The sequence below is a fragment of the Arachis ipaensis genome, chromosome B9 (genome assembly GCF_059453495.1).
Source record: "Arachis ipaensis isolate K30076 ecotype BB chromosome B9, ASM5945349v1, whole genome shotgun sequence".
In the NCBI taxonomy this organism is placed as follows: domain Eukaryota; kingdom Viridiplantae; phylum Streptophyta; class Magnoliopsida; order Fabales; family Fabaceae; genus Arachis; species Arachis ipaensis.
The window spans coordinates 2,676,783-2,703,526 of NC_142444.1; the positions used below are offsets into that span (position 1 = coordinate 2,676,783).

General features: G+C 30.1%; 3 protein-coding genes across 4 annotated transcripts; 1 reads left to right on the top strand and 2 right to left on the bottom strand.

The window, feature by feature from the left end:
* Positions 1–13: 13 nt before the first annotated feature.
* On the bottom strand, positions 14–5,951 carry LOC107618199 (aromatic aminotransferase ISS1). Its single transcript, XM_016320188.3, has 9 exons — positions 5,769–5,951; positions 5,536–5,583; positions 4,765–4,893; positions 4,511–4,570; positions 2,209–2,365; positions 1,808–1,914; positions 1,533–1,591; positions 1,157–1,265; positions 14–739 (listed from the first exon to the last, which is right to left on the bottom strand). The coding sequence occupies exons 1-9, from the start codon at positions 5,829–5,831 to the stop codon at positions 275–277; spliced, it is 1,197 nt and encodes a 398-aa protein (XP_016175674.1). The 5' UTR covers positions 5,832–5,951; the 3' UTR covers positions 14–274.
* Positions 5,952–11,813: 5,862 nt separating this feature from the next.
* Positions 11,814–14,014, bottom strand: LOC148543531 (aromatic aminotransferase ISS1-like). Its single transcript, XM_088499570.1, has 5 exons — positions 13,818–14,014; positions 13,585–13,632; positions 12,816–12,944; positions 12,559–12,618; positions 11,814–12,229 (listed from the first exon to the last, which is right to left on the bottom strand). Exons 1-5 carry the CDS (start codon positions 13,878–13,880, stop codon positions 12,080–12,082), a joined length of 450 nt encoding a protein of 149 aa, XP_088355696.1. The 5' UTR covers positions 13,881–14,014; the 3' UTR covers positions 11,814–12,079.
* Positions 14,015–22,759: 8,745 nt separating this feature from the next.
* On the top strand, positions 22,760–26,442 carry LOC107618578 (uncharacterized). Of its 2 annotated transcripts, none has more exons than XM_016320685.3 (5): positions 22,760–22,882; positions 23,004–23,213; positions 23,323–23,451; positions 23,559–23,749; positions 24,233–24,600. In XM_016320685.3, the coding sequence occupies exons 2-4, from the start codon at positions 23,022–23,024 to the stop codon at positions 23,742–23,744; spliced, it is 507 nt and encodes a 168-aa protein (XP_016176171.1). In that variant the 5' UTR covers positions 22,760–22,882; positions 23,004–23,021; the 3' UTR covers positions 23,745–23,749; positions 24,233–24,600. The 2 variants fall into 2 exon arrangements, with proteins under 2 accessions (XP_016176171.1, XP_016176173.1); XM_016320687.3 differs by lacking the exon at positions 24,233–24,600 and adding an exon at positions 26,274–26,442 and having other exon boundaries at positions 22,771–22,882.
* Positions 26,443–26,744: the final 302 nt, after the last annotated feature.

The following is a 26,744-nucleotide window of genomic DNA, read 5'->3' on the forward strand; positions in this document are numbered from 1 at the left end:
TAACAGAATTCAATGAGTACAAAAACAAGTGCATTGCATCTGCATATCTATGTTGAACTGAATCACTGTTTTTTAAAATCAAAATCAATACAAATATTAAATTTAAAAACCTTGCAAACCTACAAGGCTACAACCTTCTTATTCAAATTGCAGCAATTGCAAGCTTTTTGTTCCACTTGCAAAATGGACCTTTCTTCTTTCTTTCTTCTGTTTTCTCCTTTAGTATACATTTTCTTTCTTTCTTTTCTTTTTGTATAGAGATTTGCTACAAGTTTCACTCTTGCTCCTTCACCAAACCATGCTTAACCAATTCTTCCAACCCTCTCTTCAACCTTCCGGCCGCTTCTTTGCATTCGCTCTCTATCAAGCCGCCAAACGAGATTCTAAGATTACCGGGCGAACCGGAAGCACTTCCAGGGATCACGGCGACCCCATGTCTATTAGCTAGCCAGCGAACGACTTCAAAGTCATCGTAACCATGTCCTTCAGGAAGCTTCGCCCACAAGTAAATAGCACCTTCTCCTCCCTTCACAGAACCCTCTCCAAGAGGGGAGAGAGCTTCTAGGACTATTTCTCTGTTCTTAACAAGAGTCTTGACGCGTTCTGTGACCCACTCGGGTCCCATTTCTAAGGAGTGGAGGGCAAGGTGTTGCGAAATTATTGAAGCGCAGATGGGAATGTTGTCTTGTACTTTGAAAAGTTGATCAGCAAGTCCTTCTACTTCAGATGGATATGCTATCTACAACAGATAAAAGATAAAAATTAGTAGAGATTATAACTTTTTTTTGAAAAAAGATTAATGAGCAAAGTTAATGTAATATGCAATCAAAAATTTGTGTCAACTATAGGGAAAGGAACACAATCTAGACCAAAAAGAATTTTAAGGACTTGGGGAATCCTCTAAACATTTGTCACATTGCTCGATTAGGAGTACGCCTCGCTTGACAATGTACTCGGCCGTTAGGCCTTGTTTGGTAACTGTCTTAGGATAAGGAGACATAGAAAGACACCTAAATGTCTTCTTTGTCTTGAAAAAAACGACTATCTCCGTTACCAAACAAGCATCAACAAATATTCCAACTAGAGAGCACTGGTTATCTACATTTCTACAGCATCCGATGGTACAAGAATGAAGAGATTGAAAGAGTTTACTTACATATCCGACGCGCCATCCCATCATCCCATAAGCTTTTGAGAAAGAGAAAACATTAACAATGTGATTTCCCTCAACACAAGAGTGTTTCAGACCATCATACATGAAGTACCTGCATGTATATTTTATTTTAAACAAAATGAAGTACCATAAGGAAGACTAAGATCCATAAATACAATAAAATTTGTGCATGCCAAGTGCAGCCCCTCATGTTCTGTTCTGTCTTCTTCTATTCTTTACCCTATATTCTACTCCAATGGTACCAGGATCTTACATATTATTAATAAACAGAATATATCATAAACATATATCTGAGACTTCTTTCTTGTTTAATTTTCCTTTCATATATATGAAGGTGAAGATAACTTAAAAAACTTACTCATATGTGTTGTCAACAATAAGCCAAGAGCCAGCAGTCTTGCAGAGATCTGAAATCCTCTGGCCAATTCAAAAAGAAATACTGCTTGCTCAGAAATTTTCAGAAAAAGTAAAACAAATAATAATGATAGAAAATGAAACAACTTGTAGTTTTAAGATAATACAAAATATTCAAAGAGAGGTGGATTGCCTTCATAAGAGGAATGAAAAAGAGGCGGTAGAAATAAAACTTGAACATAAAATTCTTAAAAACAACATTGAGAGACAGAGAGAGACCTTAAGAAGAGACTCTGGAATATAGGTACCGGATGGATTGCCGGGATTTACAACGGTGACAAGCTTTGGGACAGGTTTAGTTTCTGATAAAATTCTTTCCAACCAATCTGAAAATCAACAAAATTAAAATAAATGGCCAAAACAAAGAAACCATTGAACTATTAAACAGGACAATGTTGTATGATATGCTTCAAGGATTTAGCAATAAATGTATTCCACAAAAACTTAAAACCAAAGTGGGATAATTATGCATGTGTGACATTTTAGCATATTGGTTCCTAGTTTGTCAATCTTTTCTAGAATTCAATTAATCCAGAGCTAGTCCATCAAATTACTGATTGGATCAATAATATAGTTAACAAAAAAACAAATTGCGGTAACTGGATCGTGCAGCATCTTACCTGCATCAGGATAAAGTGTTTCTGGTTTACCAGGACCAACTAGTATATTGGTAACGCCCGTCATCTGGAAGGACATGTATGAATTGAAGTAGTAAGGGGCAAACATAACCACCGAGTCCCCCGCATCACACAGTGTAAGAACTAGATTAACAAATGCCTGCACTGCATATGTTTGGAAATGAGTACCACAACACAATAGACAATACTGATTATGTAAACAAAATAAGACACCACATTGGAGCTAAGCCTAAGATTTACAAAACTCATAAAATTTTAGTCTATGCCAAGAAAGCTGCTAAATATAGGAATGGTGAAGTTTTAAAAGGAATATATAGATTAACAAATCAATTGGTTGGTCGGGATAGTATTGAATTGTCTCATCTGCAGTTTGCAAATGATACTATTCTATTCTGTCCCCAGGAGGAAGATACTATCAGGAACTATAAGTGGCTGTTGAGGTGCTTTGAGCTAATGTCTGGGTTGAGCATTAACTTTGAAAAATCAAGTTTGATTCCGATCAATTGTGAGCAAGGCTGGACTCGGAGGATGTGCAGGCTGTTGGGGTGCAAGGAAGATTCCCTACCAGTAAAATATCTTGGAATTTCCCTGGGTGCAAATCCTAGACTTGTCAAGACTTGGAAACCAGTGATAGACAAAGTAGAAGCAAAACTCAGTGTGTGGAAAGCAAAAACACTCAATAAGGCTGGTAAGCTAGTTCTGATTAAGTCTGTCCTTAATAGCTTGCCTGTGTATTATCTTAGCCTGTATAAAATGCCAAAGTCTATGGCGGAAAAGTTAATTTCCCTACAAAGGAGATTTTTTTGGAGTACTAAGAACGGAAAGGATGGGATGCCGCTGGTAAAGTGGGTCCTAGTGCAAGCTCCGAAAAGACAAGGTGGTCTGGGAGTGGGAGATGCAGTGATACGCAATACAGCCCTCTTGTTCAAATGGTGGTGGCGGTTTTTAAAAGAATACTGTCCGTTATAGAAGAAGATTGTGTGTTCGTGCAATAACTTGGATCCATCAGAGATGCTCGCTAGTCAACCTGTTCCTAAACAGGGTGGGCCTTGGAAGGATATTTGTCAGTTACAAATTACTAATCAATGTGTAAGGGAGAGGTTGATTCGGGGATTGAGTTGGGAGTTAGGTGATGGAAGGAGAGTTCGGTGTTGGAAGGACATCTGGCTACAAAGTGGTGCTTTGAAAGATATTTTTCCTAGACTTTTCTCGGTTTCAAACCAACGAGGATCTGTTATCGGGAATTGTGGTTTCTGGGACGGGTTAGAATGGATTTGGAATTTTCAATGGCGGAGGGAGTTGTTCCAATGGGAGTTGGGGTTACTTAATCAGCTCCATGAAACTTTACGGTTGGTCGAGCTAACTACTGTGAGGCAGGATCGAGTTATATGGAAGTTTGATAAAAAAGGCATTTTTTCTACTAACAACTTTGTGCAGATTATGCAGGCAGACATGCTCCCGGAGGAGATCACCATTTATAGTTTCATTAGCACTATTTGGAGAGGTTATGCTCCACCAAGAGTATAATTATTTGTGTGGTTTGTATTGGTAGGTAGGGTAAACACTAAAGAGAGATTGTGTCGTCTAGGAGTTATTGGGCAGGAAGATAATCTTTGTGTATTGTGTAAAAAAGAGGAAGAGCACATGGTTCACTTGTTTATTAGTTGTTAGTATTCGTGGCAGGTGTGGTGTGCCTGGTTGTTTGCGTCAGGTAGACTGTGGTCGGTCTCAGGAAATATTAAGCAACACTTTGAGAGTTGGATTGAAGCTCCAAAAGGGAATAGAGAGCACAAACGATGGTTGCTAAGTTTCTTTGCTATTATCTGAAATATTTGGCTTGAAAGAAATGACAGGATTTTTAAGAACAAGCACTTGGGTGTAGAGGATATCATCAAGAGAACGGTGAACAGCTACCAAGAATGGCAAGGTGTTGAGTCCAACAGTTGTTGATGGCTATGCCGGAGATGACTAGGTGTTAGAACTGTTTTATTTGTTATATGTTCATGCACTCCACCTTGTTGTGTTGAGTATTTACTTCAAAAAAAAAAAAAATCAAACAACCAATGGTAGTTGAAGAGAAGAGAAGCACCTTATACTATGGTAATTGTAGATAGTATTTTTACATGAAGGAAGAAGCATTTCAAATGCTTATACACATGAACATAAGGAATCAAATGGAAGCTGAAATGCTTATAAAGTGCACTGTTTTCACTAACTATGTGTGATTTTTTTTTTTGTCACGAAAAAATTATAAAAAACATTTATATTTCTGAGAAGTGATCACCTGATTGGCACCTGCAGTAACCATTACCGAGGACTTGTGCAAATTGTTTTCATCGCGCAACTGCCATCAAAAGCATAGGAGTTAATAGAAGGATCACCAATTCTCAAGAATTTCAGCTACTAAAAACAGTTCTAACTTAATATGCAGTTGACCCTTATTGAAATCCAAGTTTTATTCCAAAAAGAAGAAGTCGCAATCAGTTAAGACACATTTACATGTGGAAAGAAGATAGGGTCTAGATTGTTTCTGTTTACCTTTTTTATTAATGCCGCTCGAAGTTCAGGAAGACCATCATCGCCACCGTAACGACTAATAGAAGGTTCAAATACAAGTTTTTGCACCTTCTCCAAGGCTTCCTCCGGTGGTTTCCAATAAACCACACCCTTAAAAAGTTCAACAACCCCATCACGAATCACACGTTAAATAGAAGTAAGGATCAAATAAGATGTCGAGAGTTCATTAAATACCAATTAGTCAGATCATTAAAATCCAAAACATGATTAGTAAACTCCAAATTGAAATTTATAGCCTTTGGAAACGCAAAATTCTAGTCTCCAATGAGAAAAGCCATATGGAAATGCAAAACAAACAACCTTTCCAGATAATCAAAGTTTCAGCCTTCTCAACGGATTTACAATGCTGTGATCCCAAACCCTTTGCAATGACTGCCATTTTCGCAAACCCACACCAAACAGGCCTTTCAGTTTTAATAAGAGCTAAGAACACATGTCTGATATTCCATTTCTAGATACAAAAGGGGTCATATATGCATAGCTAAATTTGAAAAACACTTCCCAAAAGAACACTAGCATAAACCAATTCTCCTTGGAGTTCTAAGCTCTTTTTTAAAGAACAAGAACAGGAACATGAATGTTCTCTATGGTTTACATTTCCAACAAACACTCACACATTATCCAACTAAGCTTTAATAGAGTTTAGACCAATTTATAATTCAGACATTAAAAAAAAAAATAAATCAATAAAAAACACAGATCACATAAACCAAATACTAAAATAACACATACCTGAGCCAAAGACACACAATTCTTAGCTCCTCGGAGCAATTTCTGCATCTGCAAACACAAACAAGAACACACAAAACAAAACCTTGATTTCTGAAATCAAAAGTGTCAAACAAACAAACCAACAAAAAAAAAAAACACTCATTGAAAACTCATCAACATGCCGAATTCCAATGACACACAAACATAAAGAGCAAAGTAGAGAACATTTTGTAGAGTGAGTTGAGATTATTTACCCGAACCATTACCGGCATATCTGTTTCCAAAGCCCTCGTTGCTAGATTTCTGTTCGAACCCATCTCTCTCTCCTCTCTCTCAGGGACACAGACCCCAACTGATTCTTTCTCTCTCTCTTACCGAATCCTTTGCCTAGAAAGAGAGCTTCTAAATTCCAATTGGGCTTCGCAGTGAAACAGTGAATTCAATACACAAAACAAAACACAAAGTCACAACCAATAAGAAAATGAAACGTCAAAACTTGGACCCACCTAAAAAACAAAAAGAAAGTTAACTTTTCATGTGCCACGCAAGTTCACCGTTCACACTTCACAGTTCACACACCAACCCCTTATTTTCCAAAAGCCAAGGTACTTTTCTCTTAATTTGTAAAAATTAATTAACGAATTAATTATATATTATATATTATATGCATCTCTTTCTGTTGTTCTTCTTCACCAACCTTTCATCCAACTGATTGCATCACTGATCATTGATCAACAACCCCACAAAACTCTATGGTGATTTTTTTTTCGTGTTTGGTTTAAAGATTGAAACTTTGTCGTAAAAAAATGAACTTTGCAAGTGGGATATCAGGGAATCACTCTACCGACTCTTGTATTCAACGCAAGTTACCACAGATTAATGATTCTCTGAATTTCGATATTTTCCCGGAAAATTTTGCGCCTTTTTTCCCGGCTACACAATTATTGGCTACTGAAACAATAAACAACTACAACTTTGTATTAACTAATGAGATTTGAGAGAGAGGGGGATTTTGTTTTGTTCATCCTTCTTCAAAGTTCAAAGTTTCAAACAATGCAGCTATGTGGATTTGTTACTGTGTTAGCTTTGGTAAGAAATTACATAAATATATTAATAAATACAAGTAATACACTTCAAAAGAAATTCACTAATTCAGATAGTTCTTAATTAATTATACCTGTTTCACTAATATTATATTAAAATTAAAATTATATTTTTTGAAAAAAAAAGTGTTCCATATAATTGTATAAATAAATTACATAACAAATATTAATAAAAAAATTTTGTGTATTAGCATTATATTTAAATAATTTTAAATTTATTCATAATGGCGAAATGGTAAAAGTTTTAAGTATTGAAAAATAGATCCTATGAAAAGTTAAAAGTTGTAAGTATTTTTGGTGCATTATATAGGATAATAGAGAGATTTAGGATTCAAGTAGATTGGTTAAAATAATGGAATGCATCTGGTTTTATATGTGACAAAAAAATGCCTTTAAAACTTAAAGACAAATTCTATCGCACTGTTATCAGACCGACTATACTTTATGGTATCTAGTGTTTGACGGCCAAAGAGAAACACAAATATAAGTTAAATGTGACAAAGATGAAGATATTAAGATGGATGAATGGTCATACGCATTTGGATAGAATAAAGAATAAAGATATAAGAGAGTTGGAGTACCTATTGTGAAAAAAATGGTAGAATGTTTGGACATGTGAGAAGTAGATGGATAGAGCAATGAGTGGATGAGATGGAAGATGAACAAGGAGTGAAAGAAAGAAAAAAACCTAAAAAAATCATCCATGAGATGGTCAAACAATATCTATATATAGTCACAAAAAAAATAATATCTACATATAAACGGTCTCTCTATAAATATGGTATATGATAGAGTTCAATGGTATTGTTTGATCCATGTAGTCAACTTCACCCAATGAAACAAGGTTTTATTGTTGTTATTATTATAGCAGTATTCATAATAATTATAAATAATTATAAATTTTAGTTAAATGAAAAATAAGCACTATAAAAATATATGGTATATGATAGAGTTTAATAGTGTTGTTTGATCCATATAATTAACTTCACCTAATGAAATAAGGTTTTATTATTGTTGTTGTTATAGCAGTATTCATAATAATTATAAATAATTATAAATTTTAGTTAAGTGCAAAATAAGCAATATAAAAGTATACTTGTCCAACAAATAACACTAAACTCTGTGCTCATAATGTACGTGAAAAAAAAAAAAAGAATTAATTCAGTTAATTATGTGAATGATTCAGTAAATTAGATTGGAGAACAAAAAATAACGTGAGTCTTTAAAGTTGTGCTGCCTCCAATAACATGGCCTTTTAGGATTGTATTGCGTCCAATCTCTATGTTTTGTGAGCCCACTATCTTTTAGGATTAGTCAAGACTCACGTGCATGGCTGGTTTCCCAATTAACTGGAGGGTTATTAGCGTTGTTCTTAAGTCTTAACTATAATTGTTTGGTGAATAATTAAGTAAATTAAATTGGAGAACAAAAAGTAATATTGATTTGTACTGCGCCCAATAACATGGCCTTTTAGGATTACATTACACACAATCTCTGTGTTTTGTCAGCCCACTACTTTTTAAGATTGGTCAAGACTCACGTGCATGGCTGGTTTCTAGGTAACTGGAGGATTATTAGCAATTTGCATTGCTCTTAAGTCTTAATCATAAGATGTGTGTTTGGATTACTTTGTAAACTGAAATTTGTATAAAATTGATTTTACAAAATTAATTTTGATTAAAAGTGAGTTGGTAGTAAAGTGGTTTATATTTGGTAATTTTTATTTAAAATGGATTATAATAAACTAAATATTATTTAGATTACATTATTTAAAATCACTTTTAGATGAAAAATTACAAAAAAAACATAAATTTAAATAATTATTTATATTATTTTATAATTTTATTTTAGATATTTAAATAAATTTTAATATTTTTGTAGTATTCTCAATACTCTTTAATACTCTAATAAAATTAATAGAATCATATTCAAAGTAAAAAAATATTCCATACAAAAAATAAAAATAGCGATAAAAATTTTATATAAATAAAAAATAATAAGAGTTTTATAAAAAAAATAAAAATATGCAAAATAAGCACTATAAAAGTATACTTTCCAACAAATAACATTAAACTCTCTGCTCATAATGTACGTGAATGTGTAAAAAAAAAAAAAGAATTAATTCAGTTAATTGTGTGAATAATTCAGTAAATTAAATTGGAGAATAAAAATTAACGTGAGTTTTTAGATCTGTGCTGCCCCCAATAATATGGCCTTCCAGGATTGTATTACGTCCAATCCCTGTGTTTTGTCAGCTCACTACCTTTTAGAATTGGTCAAGACTCACGTGCATGGCTGATTTCCCAAGTAACTGAAGGGTTATTAGCGCTGCTCTTATGTGGGCCTTTAGGTTTGTACTGCGCCCAATAACATGGTCTTTTAGGATTGCATTACGCCCAATCTCTGTGTTTGTTTTGTCAGCCCACTACCTTTTAAGATTGGTCAAGACTCACGTGCATGGCTGGTTTTCTAGGTAACTGGAGGGTTATTAGCGATTTAGCATTGCTCTTAAGTCTTAATCATAAAGGAGTAGTAAACTGAGATTTGTATTGGTAATTTTTATTCAAAATGAATTATAATAAACTAAATATTATTTTATAATTTTATTTTAATATTTTTTTAATATTCTCAGTACTCTTTAGTACTCTGATAGAATTAATAGAATCATATTCAAAGCAAAAAAATATTCCATACAAAAAAATAAAAATAGAGGCAAAAAAATTATATAAATAAAAAATAAAAAAAGTTTTATAAAAAAAATAAAAATATGCATGAAAGAATATTAAAAAAGTAATATTATAAAAAAACAATAAAATTTATCATATAAATAATAAAGGACACAATTGATACATAGAAATAAATTTCACTCCAACATGAAAATTTAAATGCAAAAGCTAGAAATTGTAGTTTTTGGTAAACGTGGTTTGAAGGGTAGAATCAAAGTTTACGTTTAAAGAGATCATCCATGAAAACAATATCTATATATAGTCACAAAAAAAATAATATCTACATATAAACGGTTTCTCTATAAATATGGTATATGATAGAGTTCAATGATATTGTTTGATCCATGTAGTCAACTTCACCCAATGGAACAAGGTTTTATTGTTGTTATTATTATAGCAGTATTCATAATAATTATAAATAATTATAAATTTTAGTTAAATAAAAAATAAGCACTATAAAAATATATGGTATATGATAGAATTTAATAGTGTTGTTTGATCCATATAATTAACTTCACCTAATGAAATAAGGTTTTATTATTGTTGTTGTAGCACTATTCATAATAATTATAAATAATTATAATTTTTAGTTAAATGCAAAATAAGCACTATAAAAGTATACTTGTCCAACAAATAACACTAAACTCTGTGCTCATAATGTACGTGAAAAAAAAAGAATTAATTCAGTCTTTAAAGTTGTGCTGCCTCCAATAACATGGCCTTTTAGGATTGTATTGCGTCCAATCTCTATGTTTTGTCAGCCCACTACCTTTTAAGATTGGTCAAGACTCACGTGCATGGCTGGTTTCCCAATTAACTGGAGGGTTATTAGCGTTGTTCTTAAGTCTTAACTATAATTGTTTGATGAATAATTAAGTAAATTAAATTGGAGAACAAAAAGTAATATTGATTTGTACTGCGCCCAATAACATGGCCTTTTAGGATTGCATTACACCCAATCTCTATGTTTTGTCAGCCCACTACTTTTTAAGATTGGTCAAGACTCACGTGCATGGCTGGTTTCTAGGTAACTGGAGGGTTATTAGCAATTTGCATTGCTCTTAAGTCTTAATCATAAGATGTGTGTTTGGATTACTTTGTAAACTGAAATTTGTATAAAATTGATTTTACAAAATTAATTTTGATTAAAAGTGAGTTGGTAATAAAGTGGTTTATGTTTGGTAATTTTTATTTAAAATGGATTATAATAAATTAAATATTATTTTGATTACATTATTTAAAATCACTTTTAGATGAAAAATTACAAAAAAAAATATAAATTTAAATAATTATTTATATTATTTTATAATTTTATTTTAGATATTTAAATAAATTTTAATATTTTTGTAGTATTCTCAATACTCTTTAATACTCTAATAAGATTAATAGAATCATATTCAAAGCAAAAAAATATTCCATACAAAAAATAAAAATAGCGATAAAAATTTTATATAAATAAAAAATAATAAGAGTTTTATAAAAAAAATAAAAATATGCAAAATAAGCACTATAAAAGTATACTTGTCCAACAAATAACATTAAACTCTCTGCTCATAATGTACGTGAATGTGTAACAAAAAAAGAATTAATTTAGTTAATTGTGTGAATAATTCAGTAAATTAAATTGGAGAATAAAAATTAACGTGAGTTTTTAGGTTTGTGCTGCCCCTAATAATATGGCCTTCCAAGATTGTATTACGTCCAATGTGTTTTGTCAGTCCACTACTTTTTAGAATTGGTCAAGACTCACGTGCATGGCTGGTTTCCCAAGTAAGTGGAGGGTTATTAGCGCTGCTCTTAAGTCTTAACTATAATTGTTTGGTGAATAATTCAGTAAATTAAATTGGAGAACAAAAAGTAATGTGGGCCTTTAGGTTTGTACTGTGCCCAATAACATGGTCTTTTAGGATTGCATTACGCCCAATCTCTGTGTTTGCTTTGTCAGCCCACTACCTTTTAGGATTGGTCAAGACTCACGTGCATGGCTGGTTTTCTAGGTAACTGGAGGGTTATTAGCGATTTAGCATTGCTCTTAAGTCTTAATCATAAAGGAGTAGTAAACTGAGATTTGTATAAAATTAATTTTATAAAATTAATTTTGATTAAAAATAAGTTAACGGTAATATGGTTTATGTTTGGTAATTTTTATTCAAAATGAATTATAATAAACTAAATATTATTTAAATTACATTATTTAAAATTATTTTTAGATGAAAAATTATAAAAAAAAGACATAAATTTAAATAATTATGTTATATTATTTTATAATTTTATTTTAGATATTTAAATAAATTTTAATATTTTTTTAGTATTCTTAGTACTCTTTAGTACTCTGATAGAATTAATAGAATCATATTCAAAGCAAAAAAATATTCCATACAAAAAAATAAAAATAGCGACAAAAAAAAATTATATAAATAAAAAATAATAAAAGTTTTATAAAAAAAATAAAAATATGCATGAAAGAATATTAAAAAAGTAATATTATAAAAAAACAATAAAATTTATCATATAAATAATAAAGGACACAATTGATACATAGAAATAAATTTCACTCCAACTTAAAAATTTAAATGCAAAAGCTAGAAATGGTAATTTTTGGTAAACGTGTTTTGAAGGGTAGAATCAAAGTTTACGTTTAAAGAAAGAAAATACAGCCAAACAAAAAAGTGATCTTGTTTACGTGAGAGTTGGATTGAAGCTCCAAGGGGGAATAGAGAGCACAAACGATGGTTGCTAAGTTTCTTTGCTGTTATCTAAAATATTTGGCTTGAAAGAAATGACAGGATTTTTAAGAACAAGCACTTGGGTGTAGAGGATATCATCAAGAGAACGGTGAACAGCTACCAAGAATGGCAACGTGTTGAGTCCAACAGTTGTTGATGGCTATGCCAGAGATGACTAGGTGTTAGAACTGTTTTATTTGTTATATGTTCATGCACTCCACCTTGTTGTGTTGAGTATTTACTTCAAAAAAAAAAAAAATCAAACAACCAATGGTAGTTGAAGAGAAGAGAAGCACCTTATACTATGGTAATTGTAGATAGTATTTTTACATGAAGGAAGAAGCATTTCAAATGCTTATACACATGAACATAAGGAATCAAATGGAAGCTGAAATGCTTATAAAGTGCACTGTCTTCACTAACTATGTGTGATTTTTTTTTGTCACGAAAAAATTATAAAACACATTTATATTTCTGAGAAGTGATCACCTGATTGGCACCTGCAGTAACCATAACCGAGGACTTGTGCAAATTGTTTTCATCGCGCAACTGACATCGAAAGCATCGGAGTTAATAGAAGGATCACCAATTCTCAAGAATTTCAGCTACTAAAAACAGTTCTAACTTAATATGCACTTGACCCTTGTTGAAATCCAAGTTTTATTCCAAAGAGAAGAAGTCACAATCAGTTAAGACACATTTACATGTGGTAAGAAGAAGATAGAGTCTAGATTGTTTCTGTTTACCTTTTTTATTAATGCCGCTCGAAGTTCAGGAAGACCGTCATCGCCACCGTAACGACTAATAGAAGGTTCAAATACAAGTTTTTGCACCTTTTCCAAGGCTTCCTCCGGTGGTTTCCAATAAACCACACCCTTAAAAAGTTCAACAACCCCATCACGAATCACACGTTAAATAGAAGTAAGGATCAAATAAGATGTCAAGAGTTCATTAAATACCAATTAGTCAGATCATTAAAATCCAAAACATGATTAGTAAACTCCAAATTGAAATTTATAGCCTTTGGAAACGCAAAATTCTAGTCTCCAATGAGAAAAGCCATATGGAAATGCAAAACAAACAACCTTTCCAGATAATCAAAGTTTCAGCCTTCTCAACGGATTTACAATGCTGTGATCTCAAACCCTTTGCAATGACTGCCATTTTCGCAAACCCACACCAAACAGGCCTTTCAGTTTTAATAAGAGCTAAGAACACATGTCTGATATTCCATTTCTAGATACAAAAGGGGTCATATATGCATAGCTAAATTTGAAAAACACTTCCCAAAAGAACACTAGCATAAACCAATTCTCCTTGGGTTTCTAAGCTCTTCTTTAAAGAACAAGAACAGGAACATGAATGTTCTCTATGGTTTACATTTCCAACAAACACTCACACATTATCCAACTAAGCTTTAATAGAGTTTAGACCAATTTATAATTCAGACATTAAAAAAAAACAAATCAATAAAAAACACAGATCACATAAACCAAATACTAAAATAACACATACCTGAGCCAAAGACACACAATTCTTAGCTCCTCGGAGCAATTTCTGCATCTGCAAACACAAACAAGAACACACAAAACAAAACCTTGATTTCTGAAATCAAAAGCCAAACAAACAAACCAACAAAAAAAAAAAAAACACTCATTGAAAACTCATCAACATGCCGAATTCCAATGACACACAAACATAAAGAGCAAAGTAGAGAAGATTTTGTAGAGTGAGTTGAGATTATTTACCCGAACCATTACCGGCATATCTGTTTCCAAAGCCCTCGTTGCTAGATTTCTGTTCGAACCCATCTCTCTCTCCTCTCTCTCAGGGACACAGACCCCAACTGATTCTTTCTCTCTCTCTTACCGAATCCTTTGCCTAGAAAGAGAGCTTCTAAATTCCAATTGGGCTTCGCAGTGAAACAGTGAATTCAATACACAAAACAAAACACAAAGTCACAACCAATAAGAAAATGAAACGTCAAAACTTGGACCCACCTAAAAAACAAAAAGAAAGTTAACTTTTCATGTGCCACGCAAGTTCACCGTTCACACTTCACAGTTCACACACCAACCCCTTTATTTTCCAAAAGCCAAGGTACTTTTCTCTTAATTTGTAAAAATTAATTAACGAATTAATTATATATATTATATTCACCAAACATGCTGAGACTCGTGCATCTCTTTCTGTTGTTCTTCTTCACCAACCTTTCATCCAACTAATTGCATCACTGATCATTGATCAACAACCCCACAAAACTCTATGGTGATTTTTTTTTCGTGTTTGGTTTAAAGATTGAAACTTTGTCGTAAAAAAATGAACTTTGCAAGTGGGATATCAGGGAATCACTCTACTGACTCTTGTATTCAACGCAAGTTACCACAGATTAATGATTCTCTGAATTTCGATATTTTCCAGGAAAATTTTGCGCCTTTTTTCCCGGCTACACAATTATTGGCTACTGAAACAATAAACAACTACAACTTATTTGTATTAACTATTGAGATTTGAGAGAGAGGGGGATTTTGTTTTGTTCATCCTTCTTCGAAGTTCAAAGTTTCAAACAATGCAGCTATATGTGGATTTGTTACTGTGTTAGCTTTGGTAAGAAATTACATAAATATATTAATAAATACAAGTAATACACTTCAAAAGAAATTCACTAATTCAGATAGTTCTTAATTAATTATACCTGTTTCACTAATATTATATTAAAATTAAAATTATATTTTTTGAAAAAAAAGTGTTCCATATAATTGTATAAATAAATTACATAAAAAATATTAATAAAAAATTTTTGTGTATTAGCATTATATTTAAATAATTTTAAATTTACTAATAAAACCATAGAAATTTGTGTGTATTAGCAGTATTCATAATGGCCAAATGGTAAAAGTTTTAAGTATTAAAAAATAGATCCTATGAAAAGTTAAAAGTGGTAAGTATTTTGGGTGCATTATATAGGATAATAGAGAGAGTTAGGATTCAAGCAGATTGGTTAAAATAACGGAATGCATCTAGTTTTATATGTGACAAAAAAATGTCTTTAAAATTTAAAGACAAATTCTATCGCACTGTTATCATCTATCGCACTGTTATCAGACCAACTATACTTTATGGTATTTAGTGTTGGACGGCCAAAGAGGAACACAAATATAAGTTAAATGTGACAGAGATGAAAATGTTGAGATGGATAAGTGATCATACGCATTTGGATAGAATAAAGAACAAAGATATAAAAGAGTTGGAGTACCTATTGTGAAAAAAATGGCAGAATGTTTGGACATGTGAAAAAAAGATTGATAGAGCAATCAGAGGGTGGATGAGATGGAAGATGAACAAGGAGTGAAAGAAAGAAAAAAAAACCTAAAAAAATCATTCACGAGATGGTCAAACAATATCTACATATAGTAAAAAAAAATAGTATCTACATATACGGTCTCTCTATAAATATGGTATATGATAGAGTTTAATGGTGTTGTTTGATCCATGTAGTTAACTTCACCCAAAAAACAAGGTTTTATTGTTGTTATTATTATAGCAATATTCATAATAATTATAAATAATTATAAATTTTAGTTAAATGAAAAATAAGCACTATAAAAATATATGATATATGATAGAGTTTAATAGTGTTGTTTGATCCATGTAATCAACTTCACCTAATGAAACAAAGTTTTATTATTGTTGTTGTTATAGCAGTATTCATAATAATTATAAATAATTATAAATTTTAGTTAAATGCAAAACAAGCACTATAAAAGTATATTTGTCCAACAAATAACACTAAACTCTGTGCTCATAATGTACGTGAGAAAAAAAAGAATTAATTCAGTTAATTGTGTGAATAATTCAGTAAATTAGATTGGAGAACAAAAAGTAACGTGAGCCTTTAAGGTTGTGCTGCCTCCAATAACATGGCCTTTTAGGATTGTATTGCGTCCAATCTCTGTGTTTTGTCAGTCCACTACTTTTTAGGATTGGTCAAGACTCACGTGCATGGCTGGTTTCCCAATTAACTGGAGGGTTATTAGCGTTGTTCTTAAGTCTTAACTATAATTGTTTGGTGAATAATTCAGTAAATTAAATTGGAGAACAAAAAGTAATATTGGCCTTTAGGTTTGTACTGCGCTCAATAACATGGTCTTTTAGAATTGCATTACGCCCAATCCCTGTGTTTTGTCAGTCCACTACCTTTTAAGATTGGTCAAGACTCACGTGCATGGCTGTTTTCTAGGTAACTGGAGAGTTATTAGCAATTTGCATTGCTCTTAAGTCTTAAATCTTAATCATAAGGTGTGTGTTTGGATTACTTTATAAACTGAAATTTGTATAAAATTAATTTTGATTAAAAGTGAGTTGGTAATAAGGTGGTTTATGTTTAGTAATTTTTATTTAAAATGGATTATAATAAACTAAATATTATTTAGATTATATTATTTAAAATCACTTTTAGATGAAAAATTAAAAAAAAAACATAAATTTAAATAATTATTTTATATTATTTTATAATTTTATTTTAGATATTTAAATAAATTTTAATATTTTTGTAGTATTCTCAATACTCTTTAATACTCTAATAAGATTAATAGAATCATATTCAAAGCAAAAAAATATTCCATACAAAAAATAAAAATAACGATAAAAATTTTATATAAATAAAAAATAATAAGAGTTTTATAAAAAAATAAAAATATGCAAAATAAGCACTATAAAAGTATATTTGTCCAACAAATAATACATGTGTAAAAAAAAAGAATTAATTCAGTTAATTGTATGAATAATTCAGTAAATTAGATTGGAGAATAAAAAATAACGTGAGTTTTTAGGTTTGTGCTGTCCCCAATAATATGGCCTTCCAAGATTGTATTACGTCCAATCCCTGTGTTTTGTCAGCCCACTGCCTTTTAGGATTGGTCAAGACTCACGTGCATGGCTGGTTTCCCAAGTAATTGGAGGGTTATTAGCGTTGCTCTTAAGTCTTAACTATAATTATTTGGTGAATAATTCAGTAAATTAAATTGGAGAACAAAAAGTAATGTGGGCCTTTAGGTTTGTACTGCGCCCAATAACATGGTCTTTTAAGATTGCATTACGCCCAATCTCTCTGTTTGTTTTGTCAGCCCACTACCTTTTAAGATTGGTCAAGACTCACGTGCATGGCTGGTTTTCCAGGTAACTAGAGGGTTATTAGCAATTTAGCATTGTTCTTAAGTCTTAATCATAAAGGAGTAGTAAACTAAGATTTGTATAAAATTAATTTTGATTAAAAATAAGTTAGTAGTAACATGGTTTATGTTTGGTAATTTTTATTCAAAATGGATTATAATAAACTAAATATTATTTAGATTACATTATTTAAAATTATTTTTATATGAAAAATTATAAAAAAAAGACATAAATTTAAATAATTATTTTATATTATTTTATAATTTTATTTTAGATATTTAAATAAATTTTAATATTTTTATAGTATTCTCAATACTCTTTAATACTCTAATAAGATTAATAGAATCATATTCAAAGCAAAAAAATATTCCATACAAAAAATAAAAATAACGATAAAAATTTTATATAAATAAAAAATAATAAAAGTTTTATAAAAAAATAAAAATATACAAAATAAGCACTATAAAAGTATACTTGTCCAACAAATAATACTAAACTCTCTGCTCATAATGTACGTGAATGTGTAAAAAAAAAGAATTAATTCAGTTAATTGTATGAATAATTCAGTAAATTAGATTGAAGAATAAAAAATAACGTGAGTTTTTAGGTTTGTGCTGTTCCCAATAATATGGCCTTCCAAGATTGTATTACGTCTAATCCCTGTGTTTTGTCAGTCCACTGCCTTTTAAGATTGGTCAAGACTCACGTGCATGGCTGGTTTCCCAAGTAACTGGAGGGTTATTAGCGTTGCTCTTAAGTCTTAACTATAATTGTTTGGTGAATAATTCAGTAAATTAAATTGGAGAACAAAAAGTAACGTGGGCCTTTAGGTTTGTACTGCGCCCAATAACATGGTCTTTTAGGATTGCATTACGCCCAATCTCTCTGTTTGTTTTGTCAGCCCACTACCTTTTAGGATTGGTCAAGACTCACGTGCATGGCTGGTTTTCCAGGTAACTGGAGGGTTATTAGCAATTTAGCATTGTTCTTAAGTCTTAATCATAAAGGAGTAGTAAACTGAGATTTGTATAAAATTAATTTTGATTAAAAATAAGTTAGTAGTAACATGGTTTATGTTTGGTAATTTTTATTCAAAATGGATTATAATAAACTAAATATTATTTAGATTACATTATTTAAAATTATTTTTATATGAAAAATTATAAAAAAAAGACATAAATTTAAATAATTATTTTATATTATTTTATAATTTTATTTTAGATATTTAAATAAATTTTAATATTTTTGTAGTATTCTCAATACTCTTTAATACTCTAATAAGATTAATAGAATCATATTCAAAACAAAAAAATATTCCATACAAAAAATAAAAATAACGATAAAAAATTTTATATAAATAAAAAATAATAAGAGTTTTATAAAAAAAATAAAAATATGCAAAATAAGCACTATAAAAGTATACTTTCCAACAAATAACATTAAACTCTCTACTCATAATGTACGTGAATGTGTAAAAAAAAAATTAATTCAGTTAATTGTGTGAATAATTCAGTAAATTAAATTGGAGAATAAAAATTAACGTAAGTTTTTAAGTTTGTGCTGCCCCCAATAATATGACCTTTCAGGATTGTATTACGTCCAATCCCTGTGTTTTGTCAGCCCACTACCTTTTAGAATTGGTCAAGACTTACGTGCATGGCTGGTTTCCCAAGTAACTGGAGGGTTATTAGCGCTGCTCTTAAGTCTTAACTATAATTGTTTGGTGAATAATTCAGTAAATTAAATTGGAGAACAAAAAGTAATGTGGGCCTTTAGGTTTGTACTGCGCCCAATAACATGGTCTTTTAGGATTGCATTACGCCCAATCTCTGTGTTTGTTTTGTCAGCCCACTACCTTTTAGGATTGGTCAAGACTCACGTGCATGGCTGGTTTTCTAGGTAACTGGAGGGTTATTAGCGATTTAGCATTGCTCTTAAGTCTTAATCATAAAGGAGTAATAAACTGAGATTTGTATAAAATTAATTTTATAAAATTAATTTTGATTAAAAATAAGTTAATAGTAACATGGTTTATGTTTGGTAATTTTTATTCAAAATGAATTATAATAAACTAAATATTATTTAAATTACATTATTTAAAATTATTTTTAGATGAAAAATTATAAAAAAATACATAAATTTAAATAATTATTTTATATTATTTTATAATTTTATTTTAGATATTTAAATAAATTTTAATATTTTTTTAATATTCTCAGTACTCTTTAGTACTTCTGATAGAATTAATAGAATCATATTCAAAGCAAAAAAATATTCCATACAAAAAAATAAAAATAGCAGCAAAAAAAATTATATAAATAAAAAATAATAAAAATTTTATAAAAAAAATATGCATGAAAGAATATTAAAAAAGTAATATTATAAAAAAACAATAAAATTTATCATATAAATAATAAAGGACACAATTGATATATAGAAATAAATTTCACTCCAACATGAAAATTTAAATGCAAAAGCTAGAAATGGTAGTTTTTGGTAAACGTGGTTTGAAGGGTAGAATCAAAGTTTACGTCTAAAGAAAGAAAAAACAGCCAAACAAAAAAGTGAAACTTTCAAAAAAACTAAAACTAACTTTTGATACTTCAAACACTAATTCAAACACATCCAAATGGATTGGTGAATAATTTAGTATTAAATTAGAGAACAAAAGGTAACATGGGCCTTTAGGTTTGTACCGCGCCCAATAACATGGCCTTTCAGGATTGATTGCATTACGCCCAATCCCTGTGTTTTGTTAGCCCACTACCTTTTAGGATTGGTCAAGACTCTTTCCCAAGTAAATGGAGGGTTATTAGCAATGCTCTTAAGTCTTAATCATAAGGTGTGTGTTTGGATTACCGTTTGTAAACTTAGATTTGATTAAAAGTGAATTGGTTGTAACATAATTTATGTTTGGTAATTTTTATTTAAAATGAAATATAATAAACTAAATATTATTTAGATTATATTATTTAAAATCACTTTTAGATGAAAAATTACAGAAAAAAAACATGAATTTAAATAATTATTTTATATTATTTTATAATTTTATTTTAGATATTTAAATAAATTTTAATATTTTTTTAGTATTCTCAGTACTCTTTAGTACTCTAATAGGATTAATAGAATCATATTCAAAGTAAAAAAAATATTCCATACAAAAAAATAAAAATAGCGATAAAAAAATTTATATAAATAAAAAATAATAAGAGTTTTATAAAAATCTAATAGAGAAATAATATTATAAAAAAACCACAAAATTCATTGTATAAATAATAAAAGACACAATTGATACATAAAAATAAATTTCAGTTCAACCTAAAAAATTGAACGCAAAAGCTAGAAATTGTAATTTTTGGTAAATAGAATTTGAAGGGAAGAATCAAATTTACGTTCAGAGAAAGAAAAACAGCCAAACAAAAAAAATGAAGCTTTCAATAAAACTAAACGAACTTTTGATACTTCAAGCACTAATTCAAACATACCGCGGTCCATAGATCGAAACTGGCATTCTTCAGAAAAAAAAAAAAAAGACTCACGTGCATGAAAAAAATTGTTATAAGATAATTTAGTTAAATATATTAATAATTATATTATGTGCATACTAAAATTAATTATTAAAATTAGTTATCAGTATAAAATATATATTAAAATATAAATATACATTAAAAATAAATTAAACTACACATATATTTATATATAAATACATTAGTAACTAATTTTAGTATCCTAATAACATTTTTTATATACTAATCTAACGGCTCTCAAAAATATAAACACATAAGTTTTCACCTTTAAGTTTTCATATTTATGGCCCCAAAAACAAAAAGAAATAGCAATTAATTATTAAGAATATAACTAGAAAATTATTTTTTTAATCAATTTCAACTGATTTTTAGAATTTTATTTTTACCTTCGCATTCATGGCTTCTCGAAAACCCCGTATATGTAGTCGGATTTCCAACTTAAGTTTTATTTTTATTTTTCCATAATCTTATTAAAATCTCCAAATATAGTTACTTTTTAAGTTTTAATTACCCATTAAAACCTTATGCTCTCTAGGTTTGTCTACTCTCACCAATTTCAACATGCATATCTATACGGTTTTGGAACATAGATATATATTATGTTGATCTTTACTATATTGTTCCATTATTAGAGAGATTTTTATTCAAAAACACTATTCATGTTGTGATTTCATCAACGGCATAGAACGAAGAAGAGTAAATAAACTTGATGGTGAATTGGTGAATGAATATATACAAGTGAGTGAGATAATGCTATAGAATATAAATTTTAACTAACTAACTAACTAGGTGACTAAATTATTTTCTTAGGACCAAAATATAAAATAAATTGTTTTATTGATGAAAAATAACGATTTTGTTATTACTAAATCTTAAATTTTAAATTAATACGGAATAGTAAAACGTATATAGACAAATCCATCATTATTATTTTCCTCTTTTGTCATAAACTAATTATTTATTTTAGAAAAAAATGAGATTTATACATGGTAATATATCCAGTGGCATGTGATGTTTCATTTAATTTGAATGGAAAAAAAAATTAAAATGAGAAAATTAGTAAACTAATAAAATAATATTTTAATTACTAATAAATTTATAATTTAATTTTTATCATGAGTGAGTTAATTGTGAGGGTGCAGCAAGATCTGCTTATCTTGGACAAGACAACTAAATTCCTTTCCAATTATGAATAAACCGTCACTCACATTGCATGATGAGTATGTGAATAATACTTTGTATTTGAATATTATCGTGTTATGCATCTTAATCACTTGTTTGATTATCTAAAAAGGTTTCAATTGTTTATTTGGATTTGTTCCATAGAACTTAAATGATTTCACTTATATTATATTTAATTTGTATTATCGGTGAGACAATTATTTAAATTATCTATGTGCCAAGATATCACGGATTAATTTTGTTTTATTAGTTTTTCAACTTGATTTTTATTATCATCATCTAACAATACTTACTTGTGATATAAATGTTATTAAATGTTAATAAGCTATATTATATTTAGCTATTAGTATAAGATGTATATAATATTTTGAATAATATTAATTTTATATTTTATATTTAGTGCTTGTTTGGATGTTGTTATTTTGATGAAAAAAGATATTTTTTTTTTATTTTTTAGTGTGTTTGGTAAATTTTTAGTAATAAAAGTAAAAGTATTAGAAAAATAAAAAAAAAACTTTTTTAAAAAGCTGTAATTTACATTTTTTTTAAAAGATTTTTTTTAAAAAAAAAAAGATGTTTTTTATCTAATAAATAAACAAAAAAGTATTTTTATATCCTTATATCCAAACATAATTGTCACAAAAAAGTATCCAAACATAATTGATAAATAAAAAGATTTTTTTGCATACGATATTTAAATATAAAATTATTTTTATTATTTTATAAAAATATTAAAAAAAATAATTCGAAAAAAAATATTTTCTTAAAAGTTCACCCAAATAAACTGTTAGTGGTTAATTTTGATAGTTGATTTTAGTATGGATGTTGTTGAAAAAAATAAAAACCCTAAGCGTAACCTCAATTCAACAGAATCAGAATCCGATCAAAACCAGCATCATCGACCTCTTTGTTCATACGTTTCGGCGAGTCAAGTAAGTACTCCGCGGTCTCTTCTCCGATCCACATAATTTGTGATTTTGTGCGTCGTTGAATTCAAACTCCGCGTGTTTCTCTTCTGTTTCTGTGTTATTTATTGATTGATTCTGAAATCAGATTGGCCGTTAGAGAGAGATGGCTAGTGCTGGAGATAAAAGAGGTAGGGATGATGTGGATGATAAACTGAATAACACGGTGGGAGTAACTTCTTCTGATGAAGATGGCGACGACGATTGTGGTTCAGAACCAGCTGTAATCCGTCCCTATATGAAGAAACTCACTGAGGCTGAACTTTCTGAGTATTATAGCCGGTCCTTCAGGAGCCATGTGCACACAATTTACCTTATTTTTTTTTCTTTTTGTTCTGTTTTATTCCTTTTATATAATATAATAATCTAACCTTTTAGGGTTTTGAATTTTTCTACCTTGTTCACAGGGATTTGATGTTCCCGAGTTTGGATGTGCATTAGCTGGCGGAATTAGACCCATTAAGTTGAGTAAAAAATATGACGAACTCGTGAGCAATTTTGCTAAGCAAGCCTTGCAAGTCTACAATAACCAAAATGTATTGTCTATGATGGTTTTTGCTTTATCGATATTAGTTTAAGTTTATGTCTATAATCTCATTCACTAATGATTATTTTTATTATTATTTGTGTTGTTACCATGTAGAATGCGAAGTTTGAGTTTGATCATCTTGTCAAGGCTAATTGCCAAGCTGTTGCCGGCATTATGTATTACATTACTTTTACTGCACGCTCTGGGGATAATGCGCTTCAAACCTTTTGCTGCAAAGTATGGCAAAAAGTAATGAAAAAGGGAACAGAAGTTAAGTTTTGTGTGATGGCAACTGATTAAGCAAGGTACCATCATGATTTATCTGATCTTTTATGGTGTATCTTGGCATTGTTTTAGTTATGACTTTGTTGTTTGTGTGGGGAATGGGGATGCATTTGTACTTCTAAAATGTTTTGCTTTGTGATTACTTTATCATAAGATTTGCATACACTGTGACTTAGATAATTATTTGTGATTGTTAAATTCCTTGCATGAGTAATCATAGTTACTGCCTATTATAAAATTATCAATACTTAAGTGATATTGCTTCTATTTTTTACCTTGTCAAGATATCTCATTTGATTTTAGCATGATCTTCTTGTATATATTGATAATTGTTGACAAATAAAAATTAAATCATGTCATGGCTTCAAGTATTTCATAGTTCTGATTAAATATTTAAACATTTTCCCCTACTTTTCATGTGATTAGTCTATTTTTCTGCATTGATTATTTGCATTGGAGTTAATGTTAGCATGCTGAGATTCTATTTTAATTTATTTATACAGGAAGCTGTTACATATCAGGTGTAAGTCGCGGAGACCGAGTCTAGGACCCTGTTCTAGTTGTGTTTGATGGGTCCTTCCTTCAGGAAGGAAGACTCTCTAATACTTATGAAAGAGTCTAAGTCCCTGTTCTAGTTGTGTTTTATGGTTTGCTCCTTCAAGAAGGAAAAAACTCGGATGCTATTATATAATGTTAATACTGATGAAATAGAGTCTAGGTTGGACCCTTTATAAACCTGTTTAGAGCTCTAATCATACATAGGTTTTCAAATCCACGACAGTTTTAGCTGATAAATTTTATTGTGATCGGCAGAACTGCTTAGCAGCCTCTACATTCTTTTGCATTCAACTATACATTATTCCTTTGCATATGAAGTTTTCTTCACTTTGAATTCTGCCCCCATCTATTTCCATAGTTGCTTGTGCTTATGTATTCCTTTTCTGTTTCAAGCTCTCTGATTTCTTCTTCTCATTCTCATTCTAAGCCTTGTATTCATTCTTCATATCCCTGTTGGTGATTGTCTTGCATTGGTTTAGCTTTTTTTTTTTTTCTATTTAAATCCATTATTTGAGAGATTTTTATTTGAAAACACTATTCATGTTGTGATTTCATCAACGGCATAGAATGAAGAAGAGTAAATAAACTTGATGGTGAATTAGTGATGTTCTTTGTAATTGATGAATGAATATATACAAGTGAGTGAGATAATGCTATAGAATATAAATTTTAACTAACTAACCAGGTGACTAAATTATTTTCTTAGGACTAAAATATAAAATAAATTATTTTATTGATGAAAAATAACGATTTTGTTATTACTAAATCTTAAATTTTAAATTAATTTAGAATAGAATTGTCACTTTTTGTATATGGTTCTCAGGTTTGTGATTTTCAGAAAAATTAATATAATATTATTATTTATTAAAATATGATGGTCAGAATCATGGTTTTGAAAATTGGACCGGCCGATCGAACCGGTCTAACCGGGAACCGGCTATGAAAACAACTGTTGGAGAGAGAACTGTGTAGAAACTATCGAACCGGCTGAGAATTGGCCGGTTGGACCGGACTGGTAACCGGCCGATTCTAAGAAAACGACGCCCTTTTTTTTTATATAAAAAAAAAAACCAAACCATCTGTGAACCCCCCTTCTCCCAACACCCCCCCCCCCCCCTTTCCATCATTCGTGAACTGAACTCAACATCCCCCTTTGAAGCAAAACCCTAGCCTTAGGTTCTTTGCCGCCGCCGCCCCCAGGTTTTTGGCGCCTCCGCTTCTTCCTCTTCTCCCTGTCCAGAACCCAGGTAGCTCGGCACATCGTCCTCATCCTCCCTGGCTTCCGCTTCTGGTTACTGTCTCTTCCTTTTAATTTTGCTCTGGTTACTGGCTCTGTTTAATTTCTAAATGCTCGGTTCTTTTTCTCTTAATTTCTGAAAATTTTGTTCAAAATTTCATTTTAATGTTTTGTGATTTTTTGTAATTGCTGGTTGCTGGCTCGGTTTTGTAATTCTGCTCTGGTTATTGGCTCTATTTCATAATGTACCAATGTTAGTGCAATTGCTGTTTTGTAATTGATGGTTGTTGGTTGCTGGCTCTGTTTTGTAATTTTACTCTGGTTACTGGCTCTATTTCAAAATGTACCAATGTTAGTATAATTGCTGTTTTGTAATTGATGGTTGCTGGTTGTTGGCTCTGTTTTGTAATTTTGCTCTGATTACTGGCTTTGTTTCATAATTTACCAATGTTAGTGTAATTACTGTTTTGTAATTCATGGTTGCTGGTTGCTGGCTCTGTTTTGTAATTTTGCTCTGGTTACTGGCTCTGTTTCATAATGTGCCAATGTTAGTGTAATTACTGTTTTGTAATTGCTGGTTAATGGTTAATCTTTGGTGAAAGGTTTAGTGTGATTAGTACTGAATGGCGAATGCTTATTGTTGAGTTCAGTTATGGTCTTGTTGATAATTATTTGATTTTTCACTGTGCTGCTGCTGTTTTTAATTTCGTGAATGATTTATGCTGCATCTCTTGATTTTTCTACTCAAGACACAAGAGGGTGGAAATAAAGGTGAAGATGATCCGACCGAAGCAAATTTGCAACAAGTTCTTGTGAATTTTGATGATTGATAAATCTTTATGTTAGCATTTAATATTTAGATTTTTTTTTGTATTTTAATAAGATCATATGGATTTGGTTGATGATATTTTATGTAATTTTTTAAAATTTGAAAATATTTTAAGATTTATATTAGATTATAATTATATTTTAGGATGTTTATTTATAATTTATTTATTATTCTATTTTTAAACGAATTTTTTCGATTAAACCGTCAGTTGAATCGGTTGGATCAATAAACAAATGATTAGAGTGATTTGATGATTGATCCAATTTTCAGAACCTTGATCAGAATTCATATTGGTGTACTGTATTTTTAAAAATTTTAGAATAATAAAAAGGAATTGTATTTTTAAAATATAAAAAAAAAAGATAATTCGCTATGGGCAAATTCATTTTTT

Excerpts from the sequence above, each read along its gene's own strand:
- LOC107618578 (XM_016320685.3), top strand. The coding sequence starts at position 23,022 with ATGGCTAGTGCTGGAGATAAAAGAGGTAGGGATGATGTGGATGATAAA. Across the intron at positions 23,214-23,322 it reads GCCGGTCCTTCAGGAGCCAT|GGATTTGATGTTCCCGAGTT; the intron begins GTGCACACAATT and ends CCTTGTTCACAG. Across the intron at positions 23,452-23,558 it reads AAGTCTACAATAACCAAAAT|AATGCGAAGTTTGAGTTTGA; the intron begins GTATTGTCTATG and ends GTTACCATGTAG.
- LOC148543531 (XM_088499570.1), bottom strand. The coding sequence starts at position 13,880 with ATGGGTTCGAACAGAAATCTAGCAACGAGGGCTTTGGAAACAGATATG. Across the intron at positions 12,619-12,815 it reads GAGCGGCATTAATAAAAAAG|TTGCGCGATGAAAACAATTT; the intron begins GTAAACAGAAAC and ends TTTCGATGTCAG. Across the intron at positions 12,230-12,558 it reads TTACTGCAGGTGCCAATCAG|CCATCAACAACTGTTGGACT; the intron begins GTGATCACTTCT and ends TCTCTGGCATAG.
- LOC107618199 (XM_016320188.3), bottom strand. The coding sequence starts at position 5,831 with ATGGGTTCGAACAGAAATCTAGCAACGAGGGCTTTGGAAACAGATATG. Across the intron at positions 4,571-4,764 it reads GAGCGGCATTAATAAAAAAG|TTGCGCGATGAAAACAATTT; the intron begins GTAAACAGAAAC and ends TTTTGATGGCAG. Across the intron at positions 1,915-2,208 it reads AACACTTTATCCTGATGCAG|ATTGGTTGGAAAGAATTTTA; the intron begins GTAAGATGCTGC and ends GTTGATTTTCAG.